The following is a 21,890-nucleotide window of genomic DNA, read 5'->3' on the forward strand; positions in this document are numbered from 1 at the left end:
TTAAAAATCAATAAGGGGCTGGGTATCATGATAATAATATAATGACATAACGTAGTATAGGGGAACATACTGTATATATAGTCACTTAAGTAACAGTTGTGAAGGAAAAATAACAACTATTGCTTTTAGATTACCAAAAGTGCTGTTAGCATTATTTTGTAGACACTTTATATGATTCCTACAATACAAATAAATAATTGGTATGACATAATCATAACCTATAAGAATTGCCCCAGACAAATAATGGTATATGTAATTTTATATCATTTTAAATGCCTTTTAAATACCTTTTATTTTAAATGACTTTTTTTTGGCGTATCTCAGAAATACATTCAAATATATAAAATTTAAATACTCGGACAGTAGTAGCCTAGTTGAGCAAGGCCCTTAACCCTCTCTGCTCCAGGGGCGCTGTACGATGGCTGACACTGAGCTCTGCCCCCAGCTTCCAAAAACAAGCTGGGATATGTGAAGAAAAAACTTTGTTCTACTGTACGTCTGTATATGTTTATACAGTATGACAAATAAAGGCATTCTTCTTCTTCAACACCCGTGTTTTGATTTAGAAGTACTTTAAGTCCACTTGTTAAAAGCCAATTATTTTTTAAAAGATTAATAAATCCTGTATTCAAGAAGCCGGTGACAAAATGTGCATAAACTTAAATTGCTGTTAATGGTATAAGAAACTTTAAATGCGATGCATCTCATGATGTGCCAACAAGTTTGACACTATCATTATAATTTCAACATCACTCAAAGCTCTGGCTTTTAAGAATGCATTAGCAAGTTCTCTTACAAGACTAGATTTCCATAACCTTGACATGAAAATGCATTAAACTTAGAATATGATGCATCCTGACTTGAAGGTAATGGAGGTGGAAGGCAGTCGAGGCAATTAGGGAGACGTTGCGTCTGGGATTGTGAGTCCCTTCTTTGTCATCCACACCATCTTACACAAGCTGCCATTTGTGAAAGGTCATGACCAAGCATGTACGAAAGAGACTTATTAAGTGTTGGATAATTAATCCCTTGTTTCAGCAAACATCACACAAGCGCCCAGTGTCATATAGATTCTGACATTTAAATGTCTAATAAAGCAGTACTGTTACAGAGGTACAGAGTAACTCTTACTTATGATTCAATGTTGGTGTTTTTTTTAAGAAACAATGTCCAGCCGGCCAATCAGAATCATCTCAACTAACACAGGCCAGGAGGGAAACTGCAATGGTAAGCTAAAAATTTTAACCCTTGTATGCTAAGTACAATTATTATCCACGTACACCTACCACATACAGCTGCCAGAAAACTAATTTAAACTAGAGAGGTGCATTTCCTGAATAAAATGGGTGTGTGATTGCAGCTCAGCAGTGGTAGGTGTCCAAATACTTTTGGTCATGCAGTGGGGATGTCTAAATACTTTTGGTTATGCGTTCAGAAGTTTAGTAGATCAACCAGCCTTTCAAAAAATGAATGGAAGTGAATGGGACAAAAAAAAACGGGCGTGGTGGGTGTGCGTCTCCAAAAGCTGTATACAATCCGTGGTGTCATCAACGAGCTTGACGATTTAGAGTTGAAACTGCGTTGATATCTCAAAAATGTAAAAAATGAATGGAAGTGAATGAGGCAAAAAAATGGGCGTGGTGGGTGTGTGTATCCAAAAGCTGTATACAAGCAGCGATGTCATCAACGGGCCTGAAGATTTAGAGTTGGAACGACGTTGATATATCGTACTTTTAAAAAATGAATGGAAGTGAATAGGGCAAAAAAAACGGGCGTGGTGGGTGAGCAGGTGTGCATATCCAAAAGCTGTATACAAGCAGCGATGTCATCAACAAGGCTGAAGATTTAGAGTTGGAACGGCGTTGATATCCCAAAATTAAAAAAAATAAATGGAAGTGAATGGGGCAAAAAAAATGGGCATGGCGGGTAAGTGGGTTAGCGTATCCAAAAGCTGTATACAAGTCGCAGTGTCATCAATGAGCCTGAAGATTTAGAGTTGGAACTGTGTCAATATCTCGACAATTTAAAAAATGAATGGAAGTGAATGGGGGAAAAAAAACGGCCATGGCGGGTGAGTGGGTGTGCATATCCAAAAGCTTTATATAAGCTGCAATGTCATCAACAGGCCGGATGATTTAGAGTTGGAACGACGTTGATATCTAGAAAATTTTAAAAATGAATGAAAGTGAATGGGGCAAAAAAAACGGGCGTGGTGGGTGAGCGGGTGTGTGTATCCAAATGCTGTATACAAGCAGCAATGTCATCAATGAGTCTGAAGATTTAAAGTTGGAATGACGTTGATTTAGGCTGAAGATTTAGAGTTGGAACAGCGTCGATATCTTGAAAATTCAAAAAATGAATGGAAGTGAATAGGGCAAAAAATGGGTACAAAAATGGGTACAAAAATGGGTGTGGTGGGTGAGCGTATACAAAATTGTTGATATCTTGAAAATTGCAGACGAAAAAGCCGGACAAAAACAGGTGGAATAATAATAATAATAAAATGAAGAAGAATAAGACTAACGGATAACAATAGTGGGATTGCAGTATGCCTTCATTTATTACTCACTAATACACCGATCAGGCATAACATTAAAACCACCTCCATGTTTCTACACTCACTGTCCATTTTATCAGCTCCACTTACCATATAGAAGCACTTTGTAGCTCTACAAGTACTGACTGTAGTCCATCTGTTTCTCTGCATGCTTTGTTAGCCCCCTTTCATGCTGTTCTTCAATGGTCAGGACTCTCTCAGGACCACTACAGAGTAGGTATTACTTGTTACTTACAGTGACAATGACATGGTGGTGGTGTGTTAGTGTGTGTTGTGCTGGTATGAGTGGATCAGACACAGCAGCGCTGCTGGAGTTTTTAAACACACCACTGGCACTGCTGGACTGAGAATAGTCCACCAATCAAAAATATTCAGCCAACAGCCCTGTGGGCAGCGTTCTGTGACCACTGATGAAGGTCTAGAAGATGACCAACTCAAACAGCAGCAATAGATGAGCGATCGTCTCTGACTTTACATCTACAAGGTGGACCAACTAGGTAGAAGAAGAAGAAAGAAGAAGAATGCCTTTATTTGTCATATATACATACACACATGTACAGTACAATGAAATTCTTTCTTTGCGTATCCCAGCTTATTTGGAAGCTGGGGTCAGAGCGCAGGGTCAACCATCGTACAGCGCCCATGGAGCTGTGAGGGTTAAGGGCCTTGCTCAAGGGCCCAAAAGTGGCTGCATGGCAGAGCTGGGATTCGAACTCTCAACCTTTCAGTTGATAGCCCAAAGCCCTACCCACTAGGCTACCACTGTCCCACTAGGTAGGAGTGTCTAATAGAGTGGACAGTGAGTGGACACAGTATTTAAAAACTCCAGCAGGGCTGCTGTGTCTGATCCGCTCATACCAGCACAACACACACTAACACACCACCACCATGTCAGTGTCACTGCAGTGCTGAGAATGATCCACCACCTAAATAATACCTGCTCTGTGGTGGTCCTGTGGGGGTCCTGACAGCAGGCAAAAAAGTATGCAGAGAAATAAATGGACTACACTCAGTAATTGTAGAACTACAAAGTGCTCCCATATGGTAAGTGGAGATGATAAAATGGACAGTAAGTGTAAAAAAAAGCAGGTGGTTTTAATGTTATGGCTGATCAGTGTAGATAAACATCTTGAATATGATAAAGTTGTTACTTCACAAAAGTAGATGGTAGAGACTGTCCATCAAACTAAAAAAAATAAAAGAAGCATGTTTTTAAAGACATGTATAAGACAATATCAAAGGTACCAAACATGAGTTGGATTGTTTATCATGAGAGAGTAATACTGGACCAGAAGATAAATTCTGGACTCATGTCGATATTTAATATTTCCTATGTTTATCTGTATTTTCCAGTACAGTAGACTAGCAGACGGACTAGATTTTCACAGCATCTGATCACTTAGCTCATTTAGTACCAATGTTTGCTCTGCAGCTGCATTAAATGTCAGATTGAAAGCGGCAAACACATACACAAACAGCTCTGTTTCAGCCAAATCCAAAAATAGTAAAAGTGAAGAAAAGATAATTAAGTACCACGCTTTAGGGGTAAATGCTTTTTTTATTTAATAAAATTGGGCTTGTTTGAGCTGCATACTGTTTGTGTTTGTTTCTGAAGCATGGAATCTCAGGCAAAATAAATAAAAATAAATATGAACCTTGTTGGCTGTTTAATTATATGACTGCATTAATGTCTAGTTGCTTACATTCATTTCCATGACACTGTTTTTTCATATAAATTTAGATTTATTTTTTATTATTATCTCATTTTCCCCACTTTTTTCCCCCAATTTTTCTCCCCCAGTCTAGTCGTGTCCAATTACCCTGATTGCGTCCTCTATACTGGTTCGACCCTTCACCGCTGACTGAGGACGCCTCTCAACTGACTTGCGCCCTCTCCGGTACGCAATCAGTACAGACTGCATTTTTCACCTGCACGAGTCGAGTTTATACACTAATGGACGCTGTGTACGGAGGGTCACCCCCCCATCAGCATTATTCCTCAGCCCTGTGCAGGCACCATCAGTCAGCCAGCAGGGGCCGCAGTTGTACCAGTTATGAGGACCTATGATCCGACTCTCTACCCTCTAACCCTGAACAACAGCCAATCGTTGTTCATGATGCCGCCCAACCCAGTCGGAGAGGTAGAGTCGAGATTCGCTGCGATGCATTCAGAACCCCAACTCTGGTGCACTAGCGTACTTTACCGCTGCGCCACCTGAGCGGCATATATTTAGATATTTAGCTATTTTAATAAGCATTTGCTTATTAGATATTTTAGTAAGCTTTTGTTCTTCTATAGTAAGGTGTTACTGTCAGGTTCTACCAATAAAATAAAGAATAAAATAAAACAAATAAGTGTGGAGCCAACTACAGGATTTTGTCTCAGCTACTAAGGCAATTTCTACCTGGCTGATTTGTGTCTGTTTTGATGTTTTAAAGTGGTTTTGATAGCTGGTCAGGCTGTTTTTCATGAATTTATGCATATAGTATGTGAAAGTAAGTTTATGTATACTCTCACATGCTCTAACCAGGCATAACATTATGACCACTGACAGGTGAAGTGAATAACACTGACTATCTCTTCATCACGGCACCTGTGCACGTGTTAGTGGGTGGGATATATCAGGCAGCAAGTGAACATTTCATCCTCAAAGTTGATGTGTTAGAAGCAGGAAAAATGGGCAAGCGTGAGGATTCGAGCGAGTTTGACATGGACCAAATTGTGATGGCTAGATAACCGGGTCAGAGCATCTCCAAAACTGCAGCTCTTGTGGGGTGTTCCTGGTCTGCAGTAGTCAGTATCTGTCAAAAGTGGTCCAAGGAGGGAACAGTGGTAAATCGGCAACAGGGTCATGGACCAAGGCTCACTGATGCACGTGAGGAGTGAAGGCTGGCCCGTGTGGTCCGATCCAACAGATGAGCTACTGTAGCTCAAATTGCTGAAGAAGTTAATGCTGGTTCTGATAGAAAGGTGTCAGAATACACAGTGCATCACAGTTTGTTGTGTATGGGGCTGCATAGCCGCAGACCAGTCAGGGTGCCCATGCTGACCCCTGTCCACCATCGTCAGGGCTGTTTAGGCAGCAAAAGGTGGACCAACACAATATTAGGAAGGTGGTCATGAGCGTTTACATTAATTCAATACCAGATGTTATTTTTAATGTTTACTGGCTGACAATACTATGACTTTATTATTATTGTTAGGGACCTACTAAATTCACAGGATAATGTGCTTAATTTCACAGACCTAGTTTATCAAAAATCACAGATTTCACGTAGCATTTCATGGAAAGTGGCTCACTACATGGTTCGTGACGCAATTTTCACGGCCGTAAATTAGGTAGGGCTTTAATTATTGTGCATCCATATAAAGAAGTAGGTAAAATATGAAACTACAACCATTCTTCCTAAATCAAAACTAAACCACCCAGCTAAACTTAGTCAATGAACTTAAATGACACTTATTAGTAGGGATGTAATGATGCACCACAAGACAGTTAATAACCAATTCAAAAATTCCACAAGTCAAATGTAAAATGAATTGATATTCACTTTAAACAGCAGAGGGCACTGGCGCTATAAACCTTGCATGGTTGACGTCACTGGCGCTATATGCCTGGTTGCCAGATTCTGGGTTTTTCAGCCAAATTGGGCTTAATTCAAAATAGTTTGTACCTACTTCAGAAATAAAAGGAAATTCATTATTAAGATAAATAAAAGATAATCACAAATACAGTATTTTATTTACTAAAAATCGCACATGGACTTATTTTATGGACAATTTTTTTTACTTCAAGTCTGGCAGTGTACTGTACTATACATCCGTATTGCACACTTCATCGGATGCTATACTGTTGTTGTTGCTGTTATATATATTTTTTATTCTATGTTTATATATAGTACAACTTTCTATTATTTAATTAGATGTTGACACCAGCACCAAAAGATATTCCCCTAGTACTTGGCAAAAATAAAGATTCTAATTCAGATTTTTTAAGAGAAATAATAAAAGGAAACTTTGTCATAATTTGTCTTCAATTTCAGTTTTAAAAATTGCATCGTGGCCGCTCAGGTGGCGCAGCAATAAAGTACGCTAGTGCACCAGAGTTGGGGTTTCGAAGACATCGTATCGAATCTCAGCTCTGCCTTTCCGACTGGGCTGGGTGGCAGTATGAACAACGATTGGCTGTTGTTCAGGGTTAGAGGGTAAGAGCCAATAAAAAGTCGGCTCATAGGTCCTCATAACTGGTGCAACTGCGGCCCCTGCTGGCTGACTGATGGCGCCTGCACAGGGCTGAGGGATAATGCTGATGGGGGTGTGGCCCTCCATACACAGTGCCCGTCAAGTGTAAGAATTGACTCGTGCAGGTAAAAAAATGCAGTCTGTACTGACTGTACGTGCCAAACCTTCACTACCCTCTTACAGTATCTGCTGTAAATGAGAAAATGATCAGCAACATTTTTGCCACTCATTAGTATCCAAGCATTTGTGTTGATTTTAATAACCCATGATTTGTTTTCAGGGATGAACCTCCAAAGCTCAAATGCTTGTGATTGCATGGACTCTGACTCAGGTCTGTGCATGGATGCTGGCCTTGGCTCCACCGTGGATCTCATTAACAGCTGTAATCATGCACATTGCAGCAAAAAGCACTTCCCACCTTACAAATCCTGGCCTTCAAACATCCAAGGTGTCTGTTTCTAATTGTTTTTAATTTAATGTTTAAAATGTGTCTGTACATGATATGTTAACAAATGAATGCATGCTAATGATTTGCCAGAGTGTAAAAAGCAGGCAAGAGTTCTAATAGCTCTTATGAAAATATGAGTCTGAATTATATGTACATTTTGATTTTGTCATGAATTACAACTTGGCCTTACATAATGCAGGTACCGTTGAAGTTCCTGGAGCACAGTGGAAAAGAACCAAATCACTTTTTATGAATGTAATGAAGATTCCTTTCCTTTTCTTTCTCCTCTACTGCTTCGTCTGCTCCCTGGACACCTTAAGCTCTGCATTTCAACTGGCAGGAGGTGAGTATGACATTTTATTGGCCTTTAAAAAGAAAGTTTAAGATTTAAATCTACAAACCCAATGTTAACAGTTGAAACGTTAGGTAAAATTTAATTAAAACAGAAAACAGTGATTTGTAAACTGTCGTTTTAATTTGATGTTTGCCAAGCCTGCAGCAATTTTAAATGAAGTTGGGACAGGCACAGTGTAAGACTAGGTAGCTGATAATTATGAACATCACAACACAATGACTCAGTGGGTAGCACTATTGCCTCACAGCAAGAAGGTCCTGGGTTCGATCCCCAGGCGCCCCGCCAGGTCTGGGTCCTTTCTGTGTGGAGTTTGCATGTTCTCCCCGTGTCTGTGTGGGTTTCCTCCAGGAGCTCCGGTTTCCTGCCACAGTCCAAAAACATGCAGTCAAGTTAATTGGAGACACTGAATTGCCCTATAGGTGAATTGGTGTGTGTATGTCAAGTCAAGTCAAATTTATTTATATAGCACTATTTACAATGGACATTGTCTCAAAGCAACTTTACAGAATCCAGGACCAACAGACAAAAAACCCCTACTGAGCAAGCCGAAGGTGACAGGGGCAAGGAAAAACTCCCTTAAAATTACAGGAAGAAACCTTGAGAGGAACCAGACTCAGCAGGGACCTCCATCCTCTTTGGGTGGCCTGGAGGATACTTTAAATAAATAGGATTTACACAAATCATACAAACACAAAATTAAATTGAACTGAAAGTTGTAACTAGCAAAAAAATAATTGGAGTTCTTCAGTCCAGTCTGTGATAATAAGTCCGCTGTAAGTTCTGGACATTTTGGTGCAAACACACCAGGTTTCCATCCCATCTAGCAGGAGCAGCATTGTGTGTGTGTGTGTGTGTGTATGTGTGTCTGCCCTGTGATGGACTAGCACAGCGTCCAGGGTGTTACTGTGTGCCTTACACCCATTGAAAAGCTGGGATAGGCTCCAGCAACCCCCTGCAACCCTAATTAGATAAGCAGCTAATTGAGTGAGTGAGTGTTTCTAAACTTTCCCCAGGTGAACAGCAAAATAAATGATTGGTTGTTGATATTTCAACTTTTTGATATTTAGCTTAAACTGTTTTTTTGTACATGGACAGGTAAGGTGGCTGGAGACATTTTCAAAGATAACGCAATCCTGTCGAACCCTGTGGCTGGACTGGTGGTTGGTATTCTGGTTACAGTGCTAGTGCAAAGCTCCAGCACGTCTACGTCTATCATCGTCAGCCTCGTCTCATCTGGCCGTGAGTATTAGATGCTCATGATGTTTAAAAAAAACAATTAATAAAAGCTCTGTGTTTAATTAATTAGTTTGTTTTGAACTGTTATCCTGTTGCATTAGCCATCTTTTATTAAGCATCAGGTTATAGATGCTGTCTTGAATTCCTCTATATACAACTTATAGTCAAAAAATGGAGTTGTTGGAAAACTTAATCTACATCCAAGTACTTACAACTTCCCTTTTACCTCTGTAGTCTTTGCCAACTCCTCCACTTATGTTTCTCTGTGTAGCAGTATTCTATGGTTTACAGTTACACAATCCCATATTTATAATGACAACAGCAATCAACGTGTAAACACCTTTTTAAGTGATTTTATAATGGATGCATAAACAGAGATGTTATGAAGATCTTTTGCTTTTAGCCCTAATCATTTTCACACACAGTCGCAGTTTAACTTTTGTGTCATCAAACCAGAGATTTTTTTTACATGATGCAAACTTCAAGTGGACTGTTCTATGACTTTTACTCAGGTAGCTTTCATTTTGCAAAGGCTATAAAGGCCTGATTTATTGAGTGCTGCAGATTTGGTTGTGCATATTACTGAATCTTCCATCTCTGCAGCAGACTTTTGGAGCTTTTTCAGAGTGACTGTTTGGATCTTTTTAACCTTCCCTAAGAAGGCCCTTCTTACCTGGAAGCCAACTCTAGGAATGTTGTGCAAGCTTATGCTATTTCAAAATTATTAAGACAAATGTGGTATTGGGGACATTTCAAGCCTCAGATATTGTTTCATATCTTTGCCCAGACTAAGCCCTGTCACAGCTTTTTTATTTACAGACACTTTCCAGAACCTCATAGCTTGTTTTTTTTTCTGTTCTGACAAATCAGTGTAAACTGTGGGTATTTTTTAAACCCACATGTGTACCATTCCAAACAATGCACATTCATATCAAATTGAAACTGGTGGACTTTGATGAAGTTCTTCACACATCTTAAGAAAAGTTTAATCAAATAGGATGCATCTGATCACAATTTTCAAAAGAATATTATTGTTTCATTAATTTATTTCATTTTATACTGGTCACTGTCGGGTGGATCTGGGGATACACTGGACAGGGTGTCAATCTTTTGAAGGCCCAACCCCCCCCCCCCCAGACATAGCCAATCGTGTCTGTGCAGACGCCTAGTCAGCCAATAGCACAGTAAAGATCCATGCCTGGATATCAGCGGTGGTGGGTCAGCCTAATAGACCAATGTGCCACCACAGCACTGGATAGTTTTGTGAATAACAGATTTTAGTTTAATTTTTTTTAGTTTTTAAGAGATTAAACGGTTAATTGGTGACTATTGGTAAAATCCACAACCCAGTAAATGTGTGCGCTGTTAAATTAAAACATGTAAATTTTTTAAATGCTTATTGCATAAATAGCATTCATGCTTTATGAAAGGTAAAAGCTCATAAAACCTTGTTAACCTTCTGACAAACTTAAAAAACACACATTTTAATCTTAACTGTATTTGTGCTTTAGTAGTCATACATGATTGAAGTGCACTTATCTTTCATAATACTGTAAGATTGCTATTTACTCAAGAACATCATTTTATGTTTCTTAGTAAAGAAAATTGTTGTTAGTTTGTGTAGCTCTATTCATTAAAAAGAACAAGAAATAAAAGGAAAATAACTTCCTTTGACGTTGTTTGACATTTCTGCATTATCTAAAAATCATTAAATCTGTATTAAGCCTACATTTAAACTCTTGGGTGAGCTTGTTTTTTAAAGCAGATGGCTTTCTAGCATGAAAGTGGTTGTTATACAACAGGGGATAGAAGTTTAATACAATTTTGTAAGTCAGGCTTGACAGAAAGTTTCGTTTTAATGCACTAATTGTCAGAAAAACATTTAAGTCTACAAGCTGTCAGAGTTAAATATCACAATCAAAATTCATCGTTTAAGTAGAGTTACAGTTGAAGTGGCATGGGATTAGATTCTCAGAGTGTAATAATTTTTTCCTAAGTAAAGCCATAATTAGTTCAATTAAAAAGTATGTAATTTCCTCAACTTTTCTCCCTCTAGAGTCTAGTCATTGATTGTTTTCTAAGTACAACCCCAAATCAGAAAAAGTTGGGACACCATGGGAAATGCAAATAATAAAAACAAAGAGTTTCTTACATTTACTTTGACTTTTATTTCATTGCAGAAAGTATAAACCATGTTTTGTCTGCTCAACTTAATTTCATTTATTAATAAACATCCATTCCTGCAGTACAGGGTGGTCGTTGTCACATTTTTCGTTTCAAAATTCTCAACACATTCTCTATTGGGGACAGGTCAGTACTGCAGGCAGGCCAGTCCAGTACCCGTACCCTCTTCTTCCACAGCCATGCCTTTGTAATGTGTGCAGCATGTGGTTTTGCATTGTCTTGTTGAAAAATGCACGGACGTCCCTGGAAAAGATGACGTCTTGAAGGCAGCATATGTTGCTCTAAGATCTCAATGTACTTTTCTGCATTAATGCTGCCATCACAGAAGTGTAAATGACCTTTGCCAAGGGCACTGACACACCCCCATACCATGACAGACCCTGGCTTTTGGACTTGTTGCTGATACCATTCTGGATGGTCCTTTTTGTCTTTGGTCATTTTTTCCAAAAAAGACCTGGAATGCTGATTCATCTGACCACAATACATGTTTCCACTGTGTGATGGTCCATCCTAGATGCCTCCGAGCCCAGAGAAGTCGACGCCGCTTCTGGACATGGTTAACATAAGGCTTCTTTTTTGCACAGTAAAGTTTTAAGTGCAGTTTGTGCATGTAACTCTGTATTGTAGTGCTTGACAAAGGTTTGCCAAAGTAATTCCTCACCCATGTGGTTATATCAGCTATTGTTGAGTGGCGGTTCTTGATGCAGTGCCGTCGGAGGGAATGAAGATCACGGGTGTTCAGCTTAAGCTTGTGCCCTTGGCCTTTACGCACTAAAATTCCTCCAGATTCCTTGAATCGTTTAATGATATTATGCACTGTAGAGGGAGAAATATGAAAATCCCTTCCGATCTTTCATTGAGGTACATTGTTTTTAAACATTTCAATCATTTTCTCACACATTTGTTGACTAACTGGAGATACTCTGATCACCTTTGCTCATCAGAGACTCAGCCTTTCCTGGATGCTGCTTTTGTACCAAACCATGATTACAATAACCTGTTGACATCACCTGTTTGGAATCACATCAATATTTAGTTTTTTCACCTCATTACTAGCCCTAAATTGCCCCCGTCCCAACTTTTTTTGGAATGTGTTACAGGCCTGAAATGTAGGAATGGAGGTATATTAACAAATGAAATTAAGTTGAGCAGACAAAACATGAAATATCTTGCGTTCAAACTGCCTGCAGTGGCCCTGACCATTGAAGAACAGGGTGAAAGCAGGCTAAAAAAGTATGTAGAGAAATAGATGGACTTCAGTCATTAATTATGGAACTTCAAAATGCTTCTATATGGTAAGTAGAGCTGATAAAATGGACAGTGAGTGTAGAAACAAGGAGCTGGTTTTAATGTTATGGTTGATCAGTGTAGATTTTATAAGCCTGATGTAATTGGCCTTGTGAAATCTCCAGGTACATGCCACATGTTGTTTTACTCCAACAAATTACCAATATACAAATAATTTTATTTGTTGAATGTATATATTTTAACCAGCAGAAAAAACCCAACAAAACAAGCATTTAGTCACAGAAAAAATACATAAATTCAAAACCCAACACAAATAAAAGACACGCATGTCCTTTTACTCTTTACTGTAAAGTGATGCTAATGGTTGGCATGGTTAAGTCGCCAGCATATTCACACCACGTTAGATTTAAATACTAATGCTGTCAAATTACAGGCAATTACAGATGCTAAAGCTGTTATTGGCGGGTTTAGGGCAGGTAAGGCCTTGGAGGTGTAACAGCTCCAGGTCAGTTGTACAAAGCATCTGTCTAGGATGAAAATCATCAGCTTCCAATTTAATATCTAAGCCTCCCTTTGGATATAACAAAATAAGATTTACACTCTTTATGAATATTGTGAATTGCAGGGTTGCTGTTCAGTTCAGTAAGTAGGGTGTAATCACTCTGTCTGTCACATTCAATTATGTCTATTTTTTCAATTGGGTAAATGCACCCAGCTCATGAATACATTTATGTTTATATGTGTGTAACTGTGTGTGAATGTACATTTCTGTGTAAATGTGTGTGTGTGTGTGTGTGTGTGTGTGTGTGTGTGTGTTTTAGTACTGGAGGTGAAGTCTGCCGTCCCTGTAATCATGGGCTCAAACATTGGCACATCCGTCACCAACACCATTGTTGCTCTGATGCAGGCTGGGGAGAGGAACGAATTTAAACGGTACAAACATGAGACAGACAGCTAAGTATATCAAGTCATGAATCATAGTTGTCTATCTTCATCATCATAGTCATCATCATTATCTCCTACATCATCATCCTAACTGCTCTTGGGTGTTTACACTAGTAGAAAAATAAGCAGACCTAATCAAAAGTGTACTTTCTGAACATGACTCAGTTGTTAGCTGTTCCTGACTTTGTTTTTTTTTATTAGCAAAAAACTTACACACTTGTACTTTCAGACATTAACTCAATTCAATTTTATTGTGTTTATACAATACAGGGTTGTACAGTATAACAAAACACTGTCAGGTTACATCTCCAGTGCAGACAACGAAACACAATAGTGCAAGACAAAAAAAAGGTGCATAGATAAAGGTGCACAGACAAGGACAATGTGCATAGACAATGTGCATAAACAATGTGCATAAACAAGGCAAGGTGCATAGACAGGTCTGAGGTAGTGGATTTACAGCTTAGGTTTAAGTAAACCAAGTTCCAATAAAGTGCAGGTGCAATAAGAGGTATGCTTATGTTCTGGCTGGAATTGTAGGAGTTACCAGTTTAACCAGTTTATTTGGCTCCTGCCAAATCTCTCAGGGGGGGCTATTGTTGCGATGATGGCCAAGGTGACGCGTATAATGGGTAAATTAAAGCTTAAATAATTAACATTAAGTAAATCCTTCACCCTAACAATTTAATTCAGTCTTCATCAGATAGCATTTTATTTTAGGTGCAGCAGATCCAGAATAAAGATCGGGGGCATCGGGGCTGATGTGCAATGAATAAAGTCACAATTCACTATTTAAAAATTACATTACTTACTTGTAATTTACTTGTAACTTATATGATTTCCCCCCCTTCGTAGATACTTGCTTGATGTTTAAATTTGGTCTGGGTGGCCCTAATTCTTTAGCTGCTAATTTATCCTGATTACTACGACGACTGAATGGCATTTCCCTTAATGACACGATGGAGTTGCTCCGAACTGAGGTAAAGGTAGTCATGGTGACGAGATCGCGACACCAGGTTACTTGTGACGCAAGCACGTAAGTGCGAGCCCTCCTGGAACCCATTCAGATTGTATTGCAATGCCTGCAGTTTAAAAAAAAAGTGCCTTAACATGAGAGTCTATGAGAGCAATCCCCAAAAGGGGCGGTACTGTACGGAACACAACTTGATGCTGATTGGACGGTATTCAGAGGCAAGACAGACTGTCCAGAACAGTCACAGCTGTGATAGAAAAATTTCTTCCCTTTCACCCTTTGGTGGTGCGTCGCCTGATCGTTCTAAGGAACGAGCCGCCCCTGAGTTTAACTGCCCGTGAATAAAAACTGTTCTTAAATTCTGTTCTTAAAAACTGTTCTTCTTCTTCTTCTAAATCTGGTGGTTCTGGCTCGGATGGTCCGGTACCTCTTCCCAGATGGCAGTGGCTGGAACAGGAAGTGGCTGGGGTGTGTGGGGTCAGAGGAAATGTTCCTGGCTTTCCTCAGACATCTTTTACTGTAGATGTCCAGTATGGGTGGGAGTGCGGTTGCTGTGATGTGCTGGGCAGTTTTTACCACCCTCTGAAGGGCCTTGTGTTCAGCAGCAGTGGCACTGCTGTAGCAGACCGTGATGCAGCTTGTCAGGATGCTCTCTACAGTGGATCTGTAGAAGTTACAGAGGAGCTGCTGTGGCAGGTCGACTCTCCTCAGCCTTCTGAGAAAGTGGAGACCGCCGTTGTGCCTTTTTGACAATGTGTGATGTGTTGGTGAGATCCTCAGCTATGTGGACGCTCAGGAACTTGAAGTTGCTCACCCTTTTCACCGTTGTCCCCTCGATGCTCAGTGGTGTGTGTACTCTACTCCCCCGTCTGAAGTCAATGACCATCTCCTTGGTCTTGCTAACATTGAAGGAGAGGTTGTTAGCAGTGCTCCACTCTGTGAGCATCCTCACTTCCTCCCTGTAAGGCTTCTCATCATCGTTGGTAAAAACTCCAGCAGCGCTGCTGTGTCTGATCCACTCATACCAGTACAACACACACTAACACGCCACCACCATGTCATTGTCACTGCAGTGCTGAGAATGATCCACCACCTAAATATTACCTGCTCTGTGGTGGTCTTGTGGGGGTCCTGACCATTAAAGAACAGGGTGAAAGCAGGCTAAAACAGTATGTAGAGAAATAGATGGACTACAGTCAGTAATTGTAGAACTACAAAGTGCTTCTATATGGTAAGGAGCTGATAAAATGGACAGTGAGTGTAGAAACAAGGAGGTGGTTTTAATGTTATGGCTGATCAGTGTATGTGTAACCCTTTTTTTTCCAAACATGACAAGCTGAACTATGGTGAATTTTTGTTTTAACCAAACAGTGTTCTGGGTCCGTGTACGTTTGGTCATTCGTTTTTCACTTCAAATCTCAAAGTTGAAAAACAAGAAAACGGGTTGTTTATCGTTTCAAAAAACAATATTGAAAAAGAGGAAAACGAGGCGTTGTTTGGTTTTTGGTTCAAGATTAAAAATCGAATAACAAACAAGCAGAAATTGAAAAACGGCTTGTATTTTAATTTTCCAAAATCAATCTATCAGTTCAACTGGAAATAAACACAAGCTCGTGCACGCACTGACATGCACGTATTTACTTAATATATAGAGAGTGTAAATCAGGCAAGTGTTGAAAAAATAATAATAACGTAACAACGCGTCCCCTGTTGTTCTGACTTTTGTGTTTGTGTATTTGACGTGCATGTATTTGCTCTATCTGAAAAAAAAAAAACATTATGGGAAAGCGATTTCCGTACTGGACGTTGTACACCGCCGTGGTTAAGTTAGTTTTATACTGGATGATCGTCTGACATCCGAGAAATTATTTATTTATTTATCTTGTATTATAGAATTTCTTGTTCTCGGCCAATAAACATCCAAAAATTTATAAAATTGCACGAACTAACTCTGCAGTAAACAAGGAGCAACAACAATTAAATATATTTCAAAAAGTTATTTGGTTAGTTTTTAGTTAAAGCTATTTCTTATAAGTGCATGAAGCAGAACGCTGGTTAAAATGCACTAAATGTTGTAATAGTTACACAGTGACGTGTACGATTAGTTATGCCTGTATTACAGTATTAAAATTAATGTAAATGTTATTGTTGTGACGACGGTGATGTAAAATAATGTAAAATAATTCAAAGTCCAAACATTTGAGTGGGGAGTTTAACGAGTTTAACGAGAACGCTACTTTTAATGTCACACAAGCTCAGTGCAAAACAACGTAAGCACAGCCGGAGACAGTCATTTCCGATATCTTCCCTACACACTATCCCTATGCCCTAGCATAGTACACAACATTTTTAAAGGGCCAGACAATATATTTGTAATTCACATCACATGACAGGTGAGACGTTAGAAAACAACATTCCTTTTTCTTAGAATAGCGTGAAAAATAGTTCTTGTGTGAATTACAAGGGCTGGAAAAACTACAGCAGACACAAAAGTCAGAACAGGGGACGCTGCGTCACGTTATTATTACTTTTTGCTCCGTCTTCTCAACACTTGTGCTTGATTTACACTGTTACACGCATGCATGCGCTTGTGTTTATTTCCGGTTGAACTGATAAAAAATGTTGATTTCGGAAAATTAAAATACGAGCCGTTTTTCAATTTCTGCCTGTGTGTTATTTGATTTTTGATCTTGAAAGGAAAAACGAATAACGCCCCGTTTTCCTGTTTTTTAATATTGTTTTTTGAAACGAAAAACGACCCGTTTTCTTGTTTTTCAACTTTGGGATTTGAAGTGAAAAACGAATTACCAAATGTACATGGACCGTTCTGGTTTATTTAAAATGTTTGTGCACAAATGTTAGATGCACATCTCAGCTCTGAGCTTCTTGTTCGCTGTATGACTATCGTTCTTACTGTTTTTGGCTGCTGGCTTGTCTTATATCCTTCTATTTCTTATTATTAGTCCACACCTGTGAAGAGATATGACCTTGCAGCTTGTTTCACACAAGTGATGTTCAGTACATTTGTACCTAAGAGCCTCAATAAACTCATTATATTATTATTACTATTATTGCTTCTCATGTTATTGCATATTGCATAAACGATCATTTTAATGTAAAAATGTAAATACTTCTCTTACTGTGTTGTTTTTTTTGTTCTTTTGCTGTATGTTTAGAGCATTTGCTGGAGCTACGGTTCATGACTGTTTTAACTGGCTGTCAGTTCTGGTGTTGCTGCCACTGGAAGTAGCCACAGGTCTGCTTAGCTTTTTAGCTCAAGCCACCATCACTAGCTTTCAGCTGCATGGTGGAGAAGAAGCACCTGAGCTCCTGAAGGTCATCACTGATCCTGTCACTAAACTCATCATACAGGTATTGTTATATTTTTGTGTTTGGAAATAAAAGTGTGCTTAGAGTAAGCGTGGTGGTAAAGCAGAGATTGTAGGTTTTGTAAAACATGTATAGATGTACACCGATGAGGCATAACATTATGACCACCTTCCTAATATTGTATTGGTCCCCCTTTTGCTGCCAAAACAGCTCTGACCAGTTGAGGCATGGACTCCACTAGACCCTAATTTTGACTCTGTAGACTATTTTCAAAAGTTGTTCATATTTACAAACTACAATGACGCTGATCAGTGAAAACATTGGAAATCTGCCAGTTAAATAAAATAAAAATCTGTCAGTTAAATTAAGATTCAAGAGAATTAAACATTTTTTCTTCAGTTTTTTTTTTAGTTTCTTTATTGAATCTTACAAAATGTCCCAACTTTTCTGGAAATGGGGTTTGTACATTATTATGATACAATAGATACAATAGAGATACATAAATATTCAATCAAACCTGGATTTTGCAGTATGAATGTAGACATCAAAGAAAACTCAAGGGTTTCTATTTATCTGTCTGTCTGTCCATCCCTCAGGATAAATACAGTATCTATCTATCTATCTGTCTGTCTGTCTGTCTGTCTGTCTGTCTGCCTGCCTTCCTGTCCCTCAGGATAAATACAGTACCTATCTATCTATCTATCTATCTATCTATCTATCTATCTATCTATCTATCTATCTATCTATCTATCTATCTATCTATCTATCTATCTATCTATCTATCTATCTATCTATCTATCTATCTATCTATCTATCTGTCCCTAAAGCTAAATATAGTATCTATTTATCTGTCTGTCTGTCTGTCTGTCTGTCTGTCTGTCTGTCTGTCTGTCTGTCTGTCTGCCTTCCTGTCCCTTAGGCTAAATACAGTACCTATCTATCTGTCTGTCTGTCCCTAAAGCTAAATACAGTATCTATCTGTCTGTCTGTCCCTAAAGCTAAATACTGTATCTATCTATCTGTCTGTCTGTCTGTCTGTCTGTCCGTCCGTCCCTCAGGCTAAATACAGTACCTATCTATCTATCTGTCTGTCCCTCAGGCTAAATACAGTATCTATCTATATATCTGTCTGTCTGTCTGTCTGTCTGTCTGTCTGTCTGTCTGTCAGTCCCTCAGGCTAAATACAGTATCTATCTGTCTGTCTGTCTGTCCGTCCGTCCATCTGTCTTAATCTACCTACCTAAATATCTATCTAACTTAAATACAATAATGGTTACAGTGTTATAGCTGTATTTTATTTGAATGTATTTAAAAGTATTGCATGTCTTAAATACTGCTTGTTTAATTCTATTTTTACAACTACATTTAGCATCTAAAAGTTCATACAGGAAATAATATTACAGGTTTGTGTGTATGCATAAAGTAAAATGACTAAATTAGAAAGTAGAAAATAAAAGAAAAAAAACTAATAAAACATCTCTAAAAATAATAATACAAACAACACAAAAGTAATAGATCAAATTAAACTTGAATTATACTTAGTTACTAATTACTAGTTTTATTCAATGGTTGAGAACAAAACTCACCAGGCTGTATTAAATTAGGGCATTTCCTCTCATAACTTTTTTAAAGATACTTCTTTGCACAGTGAATGAGGAGATTTATCCACATAACCTTTAAATATTTATTCAAGTCACTGTGAAAGATTCCCCAGGTATGGGATGCTGATTTATGTGAACAACTGACTCATGAATCTATGAGAGTAAAAAATAGAGATTTACAGACACTATTTGGATTAGAAATTACGTTTTTGTCTGAATTCTTGCCTCAGTAATCATTTTCAGTAAAGGTTCTCAGTTTTCCTACACTTGGCTGAACTTAAAATATATTTAAAGCTGCAGTATGTTGCTACTTGGAGATTTTGGGGCCTTTCTGATAGAAATGTTTCATTGTAAGTGACTTGCAAAAGATCAATTGTTAGTCAGTCATGCTTTAAATTCAATTAATGACGTCACAACACATTAAATATACACTATATTGCCAAAAAGTATTAGCTCGTCTGCCTTCACACGCATATGAACTTGAGTGACTCCCATTCTTAATCCAAAGGGTTTAATATGATGTAGGCCCACCCTTTGCAGCTATAACAGCCTCAACTCCTCTGGAATGGCTTTCCACAAGGTTTAGGAGTGTGTTTATGGGAATTCTTGACCATTCTTCCAGAAGCGCATTTGTGAGGTCAGACACTGATGTTGGACAAGAAGGCCTGTCTCGCAGTCTCTGCTCTAATTCATCCCAAAGATGTTCTGTCGGGTTGAGGTCAGGACTCTGTGCAGGCCAGTCAAATTCTTCCACACTAAACTCGCTCATCCATGTCTTTATGGACCTTGCTTTGTGCACTGGTGAGCAGTCATGTTGGAACAGGCAAACTGTTCCCACAAAGTTGGGAGCATGAAATTGTCCAAAATATTTTGGTATGCTGAAGCATCAAGAGTTCCTTTCACTGGAACTAAGGGGCCGAGCCCAACTCCTGAAAAACACCCCCACACCATAATCCCCCCTCCACCAAACTTTACACTTGGCACAATGCAGTCAGACAAGTACCGTTCTCTTGGCAACCGCCAAACCCAGACTCGTCTATCAGATTGCCAGATGGAGAAGTGTGATTCGTCACAACAAAGAACACATCTCCACTGCTCTAGAGTAAAAAACGTACAAACTTACGTTAAGTTACTTACGTACTTAAGTTAAATTCTATTAAAAACTTTTAACAAATGAAAATTAAGAGAAAAAAAAAGTTGAATCTGTGATTTGTTAATTTTTTTTCTATTTTATTTATGCATTTTCTCCCAATTTAGCATAGTCAATTTGTCTTCCACTGCTGGGGAATCCCTGATTGCATTCAAGGAGGGTATATTGCTGCTCATGCCTCCTCCGACACGTGCGCAGTCCAAGCAGACCTCTTCTTTTTGCCCATGCATTCTGCACAGGAGCCTCTATCTGCTAACCAGGGTGCTTACACAGCGTTGGAAGACCCCACCCACATAGTCCGGTCATCCCCCCCAGCAGACACAGTGGCCGATTAGTGTCTGCCGCAGGCACTGCCAATTATGCCCACTAGATGGCGCCCAGCTGACCGGTGGCAACACCGAGTTTCGAACCGAGGGGTTCAGAATCTCAACGCTGGTGTGCTAGCGGAATATCCCGCTGTGCCACCTGGACGCTTTTGTTCATTCTTTTGAACCTTAACTGACAAAAGTATTTCCGGTGTTTTTAGTAACAAACTAGATTGTATTTTTAAATATAAACAAATTTAGAATGTGATGCCCACAATACCCTAACCATTTATTGCAGTTTTCCAGGTGGAATTCTTGTCCACTCCTGCTTGATATAAGACTTTAGCTGCTCATCAGTCACCATTGTCTGATTCTCCTCCATGTGATGTGCCATACATTTCAGTAGGAGACAGATCAGGGCTGCAGGCAAACAAGTCAAGCACACACTCTGGGCCTATGAAGCCATGCTGTTGTAGCACTTATAGAATTAGGCCTGGCTAGTGCTGGACAATAATTCGATATCAATGTATATCGCGATAGAAAATGTTTCAATAACGGTGATATGATTTAAAAAAAAATTCGATCGATATGCTTACGTCAGTGCGTGATGTACGCCACAGGCACGAAGCCAGTGCTCAGCGTTACCGCTCTGATTACACTACCTACAACACGGTGGATATTAGCGGCAAAATGAGTTCAACAGCTGTGAGTGAACGAGCATCCACAGTTTAAAAAGAAGCAGTAGAAATAGTTGATAAGAGAGGAAAGACTAGACTTTTTTTTCTGTAGTCTTCAAGCACAATACCTGATATAGCAAATTCTGCAGCAACTCTAAGCACTTTTGTTCGAAAATGTTTACATACAAATAATAATCAGTCCATGTTGTGGATTAAAGTTGGGACCAGAGGTGGAAAGTAACATTTACAGAGGTGGAATTACATTTACCCGCGTTACTGTAACGGAGTAGTTTTTTTGTGTACTTGTACTTTTTAAAGTAGATTTCACAGCCTGCAATTTTACTTTTACTTAGGTATGTTTTGTATTAGGAATTGTAATTCGCTACATTTTAAATAAGATCCGTTACTGAGTAAAATAAAAACGCTAAAGAAATCGCGTCTGGGAAACTGCTGCAGTGAATTCTGCGACGGGGAGTCGGATCTTTTGTCTCGGTTCCTTTAAAGAGCCGTATATATACATAACGACTCCCAGAAGCGGTTCCTTTATTTAAGTAGGGCCGTTCAATAGATTCGAATCATTCTACGACACATCACTAGTGGTTATACAGTTTGAAAAAGTTTTATGGGACTAAAATGAC

General features: G+C 39.0%; 1 protein-coding gene across 1 annotated transcript in view; it reads left to right on the forward strand.

Annotated features, from left to right (window-relative positions):
- The first annotated feature begins 1,166 nt into the window (after positions 1–1,166).
- Positions 1,167–21,890, forward strand: part of slc34a1a (solute carrier family 34 member 1a) — a 53,271-nt gene continuing 32,547 nt past the window's right edge. The window contains exons 1-6 of the mRNA XM_063000765.1: positions 1,167–1,227; positions 7,081–7,248; positions 7,460–7,591; positions 8,699–8,842; positions 13,093–13,204; positions 17,366–17,561. Coding sequence (XP_062856835.1) covers positions 1,167–1,227; positions 7,081–7,248; positions 7,460–7,591; positions 8,699–8,842; positions 13,093–13,204; positions 17,366–17,561 — 813 coding nt within the window. The remainder of the gene's footprint in view (positions 1,228–7,080; positions 7,249–7,459; positions 7,592–8,698; positions 8,843–13,092; positions 13,205–17,365; positions 17,562–21,890) is intronic.

This window comes from Trichomycterus rosablanca, chromosome 1 (assembly GCF_030014385.1).
Source record: "Trichomycterus rosablanca isolate fTriRos1 chromosome 1, fTriRos1.hap1, whole genome shotgun sequence".
NCBI classification, from domain to species: Eukaryota; Metazoa; Chordata; class Actinopteri; order Siluriformes; family Trichomycteridae; genus Trichomycterus; species Trichomycterus rosablanca.